Here is a 10,122-nt window from a genome sequence, read left to right as displayed (position 1 = left end):
GGGAAATATTGCGTCACCATTCTATCAATAGAACTTACGTTCTAAGGCCATATTAAAAAAAAGAGGCAACTCTGAATACAGACGTTGCGGGCAATATTGAATTAGACACTATTGTACAATAGGTGGGTAGAAATATACCATAGTAATTGTGTGAGATGTGTACCACTCTGCGCAGGAGTAAAGAATATTTGTTTCAAGTTTAATATCAACTTTATATCTTCCTTTATCAAAGTCAATATCTTCTGGAGACTAGAGGAGAAACAACTAGTAGAAAAGACTGGACTAGGTGACCTGTCCAGGGTGTATTCCTGTAGCCCATCAGCTGAATGCTGGGATGACTCCAGCATTCCTTTCAGCCAACTAAGGCCTTAATGTTTTTTATTTAAAGTGATATAATAAATAATTGAATAGAATTAACAAACACAAAAGCATTAAAATGCCGATTATCACATAAACTCGGCAAAGATAGTACTATAAGCAAAACCATCCGTGTGATTTTCATTATCTTCTGGGCACTAAAGTAGAAAAATTAAGGGTTTGCAGGAACTTTCAGGAGAGATTATTTTGAATTGAATCAAACTATGTTAAGTATTTTATTTAAATGATAAAAAGTAAGAAAAAGAAAGAATTAAAACCAAAAAAAAGTACATTGTCACACAACAGGGTAAGGGATGCCTGGCCTCGCAGAAATGAGATCAAACAGCAATACGACAGGGGATCTGAGACGATGACCCTTGATCTTTCAAGGGTCACGGCCAAGGGGCTTTGATCAAAATACTATACTATGTAACCTGGCATAATACTGCATTGAACTGTATCAGTTACCCTCGACATTTGTGGACAATATCTGAAAGCCGTATTAGATTCTTTGTTGTGTTCTGACAGATAGCTCAACCTGGATCCAGTTAACCAGACGGATCCAGGCCCTATGCAACTCGAAGACGAAACAGTTCAGGACATCAGTGTAAGTTATCACTGTCACTTCCTCGTGTTGTCTTCCAATATCAAACTTTATGGCAGTCAACTACGCCAAGGAAGAATGTGCTTGTGTTTGTCTGACTTTAAAGTTACTGATTTTCACGAGTTTTTCAGTAAATGATCATGGGTGAGGCTTCTGTCCTTTTAGTGGCATTCAGTATTTCGGGGGTCTTTGGCCCTTGATCCTTTAAAGATCACAATATGTGTAGAAATCACCGGCTTGTTTTTCTTGCGTTGCCATTTTGCCGCGTTTAATCGCGCTGTACACGTAGAATAAAAAATAACCGCGAAGCTACCGGAAGCGAGATTATCCTACATCGGAAGTACAAAGACAAAATACGGAAGCGACGAGGAGAATAAAGTGAGTAGATGGGGTTCGTCTTCATCAGTGGGCTTTAAAAAAACAAAAACAAAACAGAAACAACCTAATTTGTTCTGACCACTAGACAAAATCGCTTCAAGTATATATAGGTGATATCAAGTAAAACACATAAATATTGCCCTTTTGTACGTTTTTCTAATTTTTAAGAAATATAGTGAAGTAATCGGGTCAGGCGATGGAGGAACACCAACGAGTCCTCATAGATTACGTCACTTTACACCGCCGGTGGCCCCGCCCATTCCCCGCCCCTCCCGTATTACTAACTACCGAAGCCTCCGTTTTGGAACTTTATGGCTGCGCGACCAGTAAAATCAAACCAATTAAACCACCCGTTCAAACCAAGCTCAGGCAGCTAAAACAGACGGACCACGAAAAGGTTCCAGCTCTTTTGATTTTGTGCCGCTTTGAGTTACGAGACTTTCCGAGGTGCCGTGATACAGTTTCATTCTCTTCTGACAATGTGGCGAGCAACAGGTCACCACTGATGGCGAGAAATTTGATTTTCTAAGAACAGAAGAGCTGCATTAGAGAAACATTAGAGAAGGAGCTCAGTTACAAGTGACAATAAAGAGGTAAGTTACCTGCACCGTTACACCACTCCTATCAGTTTATCAGCCAGTCAGATAACACTCTCCCTAAGTACATGCCACAAGTTACTATTTTAGGAAGAAACGGGAGTCCCCAGATAGGATAATGTGTGCGATACTTATCAACGTCGACTAGAGTTGAAGGCCTCCGATTCCGATGAAATCGAGCGGCGCATCAGAGCTAGCTAACAGGCCTCCGGTCGTCCCGATGTCGGGGGTGTTTGTTTTAGAACACCGCGATAAGAGAAGCAAACATTGATCAAACACGCTCTCGGCCAGTCTTGGTGGTGTACGGGGGTCGTTTAAGGCCAGGGTCCTTCATTTGTGTTCACTTTTGGTTGGAATTACAAATGCGTAAAGAAAGTTTTCTGACGTAATCATACGCAGGGGAACCGCAGGTTTATCGTTTAACGGGGGCGATTCGACACGCTAAAGTTGCCGTGTTGGGCAGTTTTCGTGCACGTTTGCCAGTTTTTGACTCGGGACGCACGTTGAAAGCTCCATCTGAGTCAAACTGTTCCGCTATGTCCGGGAGACTCCCCGCTTGCGCCACCGAACCGCTCCTTACGCAATGTTTACGCAAACTACGTACGGCGCCAAAAAACTTCTGCACAAACTGCATTTTGCATAAAACAAAATATGGTTTCGAAGGCCCATATATGAACTAACTACTGATTTTCATTTCCCCCCATTTAAGAACTGTCATTTGAAACTTTTACTCGAGCCCGCGGCTCGAATGATGCCAGAATTTCCCAATCAGATTTGGTAACATAATCTTAAAACAAAGGTTCTGCTGCACACCTGAATGGGTAGGTTTAGTTACTCCTGCAGTATTGTGATACCACAGGATAATGTGGTAGAGGCAGCACACAGCTGCCATTTACATCCATATCACATGAAAGATGTGACCATATTAAAGAAAAAGGACACCAAAAGACTGCGAAATGGACTTCCAAACCGATGTTTCCTCTGGTTTAATGATCACATCACGTTTGACTGTGATAGAGGAAATGTTTTCTTTTTCTGCTTCTCAGTTTTTACTTTGTCAGCATTTTGCAGTCAACACTTTAATATTTCAATGGTAAAAGAAAAGACACATTTGTACAACTGCCGTTTATGACGGTTGTGACCGATCCGTTTGCTGTTAGAATCTCTTGACGATTTACACTAAATGTGAGAAACGAGACGTTTGATCAAAGGCGGTGGACTTCAACGATTGGGGATGAATCACTTTTGAACACCCTTTTTACACACAAAACCTTTGTTTATGTTGAGGCTTTAGGAGCTCTACAAGCAGGTTGCAACATGTCAACAGAAAAGAATTTGGTGCCCAAAGCTGAAAACAGTTTTAAAGTCCCCAGCAAAGTGTTTTAGTGCTTAAACCCCTCCTAAAAATGTGGAGACTCGATTAGAGCCCAAAGTCTCACTCGGACTGCATAAAAGTATGTTGCTAGAGTTGTCTCCAGTGTGTCTAAAACCATCCTGATCATGTGATCTTTAGTGTGGATGATGAATGTTTCACAGAGCACGTGCACGTTTCAGCCGGCAGCAGCAGAGAGATCACCCAAGGAACATTAATAGGTGAACAAATATGCAGAAGGACGGGCTGCAAATAGACAGCAGGAAGGGTTCCAACTGTCACTGTGGTTCGGTTGTTTCCCCTATTTGCCTCCTAAAAACTGCTCACTGAACATTTCGCTGCAGAGGAATCGAAGTGATGGTGATGAAAAGGCCAGGTGCACGTGGCCCAGCTGAACAGGACATACCTGTTTCCCACTACGAACACATGACGGACTATTTGTTTAATCAGGCGCATGATTTGCCTGAAGAGACGGGTGTAAGCAGAAGTCTGGTGACCGTCGTCCAGGCTGTAGCACATTCAGGACACGTCTTCAGGAGGGGCCACAGTCCATTTACGCAGAGCGGCCGTCAGGGTGCAGGTCCACTCAGATCCAGACTGAATAACCTTTAAAGATACAATAGTAGATAATTCACCAACGTTGTTGCAGTGCAAGCACTTTGTGTTCACATCTCCTCTAAAGGTCCCGGTGAACTGAACCCTCTGACTCCCGCTCAGGCACCCTGAGTGAACTCTTGCTTATAATAGGCTAAAGTCCACACAAAGTGGCCATTGTTACGGAGCCTGTCAGGAAATGTGTGACAAAATTTCCCCGGAAATGATTTTCTCAAGAGAGGTGCGTAGGATAGTAAAACAAAGGTGCAGCGGGAATGTGATGAGGGGAAACCTGCTGACCAGAGGCTCTTAATTAAAGTCAGATGTTGTTTATAGCTGCCAGACGAACCTCCTCTGCAGGTTTATTGCCAGATCAAACATTCTGTAAATGCATATTGAATAGTTTCACCATCAGGCAGAGCAGTCGGGTCTCTTGACCCACTCTCTTCTGCGTCTGCGTCTGACTGCTAAACACTCCCCAACCAGCACTTCTACTGCTCTCAACACGCTCCTGTTTCTTGTTTACGAAGCTCCAATAAATATGCAAATACTGCAGGGAGAAAAACCTTTATGAGCTTCACGTTTCAAACCCTTCAGTCTCATGGCTGAAGTTTATGGTGCAACATCGTCCTCCTCCGTGCTGAACAGGAAGCACTGGTGTGTGGTTTCTGTTGGTGTCTGTTATGATCAATTACAACCAATCCATTGGTTTTCCTCTCTGCTCTCCCATCCCCGTCTTTCCTGTCAGGAGCCGCCGGTTATAGTTGAGGACGACATGTTTTTATTTCTGTTCTCATCGATGGAAAACTCATTGCGTTTCTTCGTGTTAGTTTTCTGTTTTAGAATGTTGTCGCACCTCAGCCAGGCTGTGTGGGCAGACTGGATCTGGTTCCCCGAAGGCCACGGCTGGGCCGACCTGACCAACCGCGATGGCAAAGTTTACCCCAAACTGCCGGACCTGTGGGTTTCCATACCCATCACCATCTGCTTCCTGTTTGTCAGGCAGATATTTGAGAGGTGAGCTTCATGCAGCCGTCCGCCTGCTCCTGTGCATCGCTCTACCTGACACATGTGTGTTTGTCCTCTCAGGACAGTAGCGTCTCCTCTTGCCTCCCTGCTGGGCGTGCATGACAAGAAACGGGTTTGCGCCCCCCCGAATCCTGTCCTGGAGGCCTTTTTCTGCCGCACATCGAAGCATCCCACACAGGTACCGTGGATCTATGAATCTTGTCCTGGAGCGTTGGTGTGTGGGATGTAAAGATGGGAACGCCACATGTACGTCCCTGAAAGGCTTCTTGCCCTGTCTCGCTCTTGTCATCAGACCTCCATAGAGAGTTTAAGTAAAAAGACGGGCTGCTCCGTCAGACAGGTCCAGAGGTGGTTCCGGCAGCGCAGGAACCAGGGCCGGCCCAGCAAGCTCAAGAAGTTTCAGGAAGCAAGGTAACACACGCTGGGAGCCACATCTCAAGTTTCACTCATGTTATCATGCTTCTCATTGAATTTGAGTAGCTCGAGTGCTGTTAATGTACAGTAAAAGGTTCCCCCCCTCCCTGTCTCCCCCCTCTTTCTGTCTCTCCTCTCCCCCCTCTCTCCCCCCTCTCTCCCCCTCTCCCTCTGTCTCTCCCTCTGTCTCCCTCTCTCTCCCTCTGTCTCTCCCCCCTCTCTCCCCCTCTCCCTCTGTCTCTCCTTCTGTCTCCCTCTCTCTCCCCCTCTTCCTCTGTCTCTCCCTCTGTCTCCCTCCCCCCTCTCCCTCTGTCTCTCCCTCTGTCTCCCTCTCTCTCCCCCTCTGCCTCTCCCTCTCTCCCCCCTCCCTCTGTCTCCCCCTCTCTCCCCCTCTCTCTCTGTCTCTCCCTCTCTCTCCCCCTCTCTCTCTGTCTCTCCCTCTCTCTCCCTCTGTCTCCCTCTCTCTCTCCCCCTCTCTCTCTCTGTCTCTCCCTCTCTCCCCCTCTCCCTCTGTCTCTCCCTCTGTCTCTCTCCCCCTCTCCCTCTGTCTCCCCCTCCTCCTCTCTGTCTCCTCTCTCTCCTCTCTCTCTCCCTCTCTCTCCCCTCTCTCTCTCCCTCTGTCTCCCTCTCTCTCTCCCCCTCTCTCTCTCTGTCTCTCCCTCTCTCCCCCCTCTCCCTCTGTCTCTCCCTCTGTCTCCCTCTCTCTCCCCCTCTCCCTCTGTCTCCCCCTCTCTCTCTGTCTCTCCCTCTCTCTCCCTCTGTCTCCCCCTCTCTCTCTGTCTCTCCCTCTCTCTCCCTCTCTCTCCCTCTGTCTCCCTCTCTCTCTCCCCCTCTCTCTCTCTGTCTCTCCTCTCTCTCTCCCTCTCTCCCCCCCTCTCCCTCTGTCTCTCCCTCTGTCTCCCTCTCTCTCCCCCCTCTCCCTCTGTCTCTCCCTGTCTCTCCTTCTGTCTCCCTCTCTCTCCCTCTCTCTCTGTCTCTCTCTGTCTCCCTCTGTCTCCCCCCTCTCCCTCTCCCCCCCTCTCTCTCCCTCTATATTTTCATTCTTTTAAACCCACATCATTTATGGGAACCCACATAACTTGTGCTGTATTTCCTCCTTTTATACGCCAGTTATTTATTTTATTTTTATTTATTTTTCATGACACTCCACTTTAATTGAGGCGTATCCCAGGAACCAGTTGTGATGCTTTAAGGTTCCATATTTCCCTGTTGAACCTCAACCTTCATCGCTGGCGTGACCTTTTTAGGGCTGCCTGAAACGGCGCCTGTCCTGAGCTCCCTGTGCTTCTCTTACAGTTGGAGATTCACCTTTTATCTTTTGGCTTTCTTCGCCGGTCTGGCAGCTCTGGTTGACGTGAGTACCGTCTGAGTGGCTGCTAGCAGAACCATGTTCTGTCACAAACGGAGCCGCCTCTTAATTGACCTTGAACACGGTTAGACGTCACCCTTGTACTGAATCAACACCCAGTTCCTGTCTCGCTTCAGAAACCATGGTTCTACGATTTGAAGCTGATGTGGGAAGACTTCCCAAAAATGGTACGCCAGCAATATTTCCACTTTCAATCGATCGTTGGTGTTTTTCTGATCCGTCGTCTTTGCTCTTTCAGCCGTTGTTGCCTTCACAGTATTGGTACTACATGATCGAGCTAGGCTTCTATCTCTCCCTTGTTGTTAGCGTAGCATCAGACGTAAAGCGGAAGGTGAGTAGTTCACACACACACACACACACACACACACACACACACTATGACAGCCCTTTATTAGAAAGATCACTCGGTGGCTCCGATCAGGACAAATCTTCATCAGGATTTTTGCTGTCATGTGTCAATATTTGAGGATTTTGATCGAGGCTGGATCCTGCTGGGTACAAAATGGTGCCAACCGTTATCCAGCAAACTGGATCTCTGTGCTGTGTTTGGCTGAATCCAAAGCTGAGGGGAACGAGAGGCACACACATGAAAGCGTCTTTAATACTTACAATAGGCCAGACTTGAGCTTTGAGTTTAAGCTAAAGTTTGAGAGCCTTTAAAGCGATGCAAATGCAGATGTTATGTACGTATAATGGAATTCCTCCCATAGACTCCCTCACTCAAACTCGCCCTGACACTCGTCTTCCTGGTGCTCATCTCATGCTCGTGTGAACTGACGTGCGCGGAGGAGCTTGTGTGATGAAGCGCACGTGTGAAAGCGCCTGTGGAGCAGCGTACAGGCAGCATTGTCAAACTCTAAATGGGTTGATTAGAAAACCATTAGACATTTCAGCTCATCTGTCCTCTGTTAATAAGTGGATGAACCGAAACCCTTCAGTCAGGGACAGTGCATGTGAGCAGTGCATGTGAGCAGTGCATGTGAGCAGTGCATGTGAGCAGTGCATGTGAGCGTGCCCTTTTCAGTGTTAAAGACGAGTGATGAAAACCTTTTTTGTTTTTTGCGTCCTGCAGGATTTCAAGGAGCAGGTCATTCACCACGTCGCCACCATTGCCCTCATCAGCTTCTCCTGGCTGGTCAATTACATCCGGGCGGGAACTTTAATCATGTTGGTGCACGACGCTTCGGACTACCTAATGGAGGTATGAGAACAGATCTCTGATTTCCTTTTAAATGCCGATCAAGGTGCCTCACGGAGGCCTTCCTGTTAAGCTCAGAGGCCTGAACATGACGCACAACTCTGCCCCCTAGAGGACAAATTGTTTTTCCTTTTTTTTTCTTTTCAGTCGGCAAAAATGTTCAACTACGCAGGTTGGAGGAAAACGTGCAACTTCATCTTCACTATGTTCGCTGTAGTCTTCATTATCACGCGCCTTGTCATCCTCCCCTTCTGGTACGTTCTCGATACAGTTGTTACAGTTTAAATGCCGTTTAGACGATGTTTAGTTACACCTGTTTCTTGCCGGTCACAGGTTTGAATCATTTCCATGAATTGAGATATTTTGTTGCCAGTCTAGAGGGACTCGATGGTGAATGTGTCCAATCTCTTCTGCCCTTTCTCCTTTTCCCAGGATCATTCATACGACCTTGGTGTACCCCCTGAGCCTCTACAAGCCCTTCATTGGTTTCTACTTCTTCAACGGGTTAATGTGTGTGCTTCAGGTCCTGCAGATCTTCTGGGCGGCGCTCATCTTGAGAATGGTTGTCAAATTCCTACCAGGCAACGTAAGAAGCACCACTTTTAATTGCCCTCTGTCCCTCTACTCCCTAGCCTGAAAACATTCCCTGAGCAAATTCCTTTTTGTCTTGGCAGGACATCGTCCAAGACGAGCGTAGCGACAACGAGGAGACCGAGTCGGACGACGAAGGCGAAGACGCCAGGGAAAAATCCCAAAATGGCCACATGCAGAACGGCCACACCCCCCTGAACAACAACCACAGGAAAAGGGACTGATTGGACTTTGGTAACCTGTGTGACGACGGGCACCAACGTGTGGCCACTAACCCGAAAGCCAATGTGTGTGTGGGGTGTGCAGAGGGCCAGCAGCACATGCACAGACACAAGAAGCGCACGTAGATTCACTCGTCTGAGGGGACATCATCTCTTCTTTCTTGTGTTCCTCATTCTCGTAGCACAATGCCGCATTTCAGAACCGCCATATTGTTTTTACAGGCTGCTCTGCTCGTTCCAGGAGTCAAAGTCCTTTTTTCTAAGGAGAATAATCAGATTTAAGTTTATTTACCAAGATCCAACTCGGCGTTGGGTCAATTGCTGCAGATTTTGCTAACGTTTAAAACTCACTCTCTGGAGGTCAATTATTTTTTAAAAATAGGGTGCTACATCCTTATTTGTTCAAATGTTTCTCTCATGGTCCCTTTTTATGTGTTTGTTTTTGTGAATCATTTTGGGTTTTTTTGAGTTTTGTGATACCGGTGTGTTTAATTTGAATCGGTCCAGTTTAAGAATTTGTAGGAGATTTAGTTGAGCCTAATCCAAAGAAATCAGCAGCCGCCAATGAGATTTTTATGTGCTCTAAGAGGCAGTAGCCATCATTTCAGTGTTTTTCATCCATCCATCGATGCACTTTACAGATTCTATTAATCAGAATGAACTATATTTTAAGTAAACAAGCTTTGTAAGTGGTTTATTTAAACTCAAAACGTTTTAGTCGTTGAATAGTTTAAATTTGCTTTCTTTTAAATTCTGATTTGAGGTTCTTCCTCTTTGTTAGTGTTGTGGTTCAGTACATGAGAAGAGAAAGTTGAATGAAGATCTTGAGAGGTAAAGACGGAACTCCAAAGTACAGTTTACATTTAGTGTAACTGTTTTCAGGTGCCTTCATCATTTCAAGTGTTAATTGTCCAAAACAACTCTTTTTTTGTCCCTCTTTGTGGCAGATGGATAACGTCTCCTGTGTTTGTCTGCTGTTGCTTCCCCTGAAGAGCTTCAGGGTTTTTACTCTGCATATTCTGCTGAGGTCTCAAATCATTAGCACGATGATAAAAAAAATGACTAAGAACCCGTTGTGCTTTTCTTTTTTTTTTTCTACACAACTTTTCATACTCCTACATGCTTTAAAGAAAGAAAGGCTCATGAGAAAGTGATTCGTCTAATTTTACCTCATGATAAAAAAAGACTGACGAAAAGAGCAAACCATACAGATCTAAATCTGCTGACTTCCATTGAAATGCAGCAGACGTTTGTGTCGCTCTCCGCCCCTTTTAATCCTCACAAACTAATAGGCAGCCAAGAAGCGGAAATTATAGAAGTGCAGCTCTATAATTCATGCTCTGGTTGGTTTCTGCTACAATAGCAACATCTAATTAGCAAATGCAGGTTCCTTTTTCGG

General features: G+C 45.9%; 1 protein-coding gene across 1 annotated transcript; it reads left to right on the top strand.

Annotated features, from left to right (window-relative positions):
- Positions 1 to 1,608: 1,608 nt before the first annotated feature.
- Positions 1,609 to 9,792, top strand: cers2a (ceramide synthase 2a). Its single transcript, XM_003969350.3, has 11 exons — positions 1,609 to 1,932; positions 4,732 to 4,918; positions 4,991 to 5,108; positions 5,223 to 5,341; positions 6,641 to 6,698; positions 6,830 to 6,880; positions 6,952 to 7,044; positions 7,786 to 7,914; positions 8,059 to 8,165; positions 8,344 to 8,497; positions 8,586 to 9,792. The coding sequence occupies exons 2-11, from the start codon at positions 4,746 to 4,748 to the stop codon at positions 8,724 to 8,726; spliced, it is 1,143 nt and encodes a 380-aa protein (XP_003969399.1). The 5' UTR covers positions 1,609 to 1,932; positions 4,732 to 4,745; the 3' UTR covers positions 8,727 to 9,792.
- Positions 9,793 to 10,122: the final 330 nt, after the last annotated feature.

Source organism: Takifugu rubripes, chromosome 12 (genome assembly GCF_901000725.2).
Source record: "Takifugu rubripes chromosome 12, fTakRub1.2, whole genome shotgun sequence".
NCBI classification, from domain to species: Eukaryota; Metazoa; Chordata; class Actinopteri; order Tetraodontiformes; family Tetraodontidae; genus Takifugu; species Takifugu rubripes.
Note: the sequence above shows the minus strand (reverse complement) of the source record. Positions and strands in the feature narration are given on the sequence as shown.

Coding starts and splice junctions, on each gene's coding strand:
- cers2a (XM_003969350.3), top strand. CDS start 4,746: ATGTTGTCGCACCTCAGCCAGGCTGTGTGGGCAGACTGGATCTGGTTC. Junction 4,919..4,990: donor GTCAGGCAGATATTTGAGAG/GTGAGCTTCATG, acceptor TTGTCCTCTCAG/GACAGTAGCGTCTCCTCTTG. Junction 8,166..8,343: donor CTTGTCATCCTCCCCTTCTG/GTACGTTCTCGA, acceptor TCCTTTTCCCAG/GATCATTCATACGACCTTGG.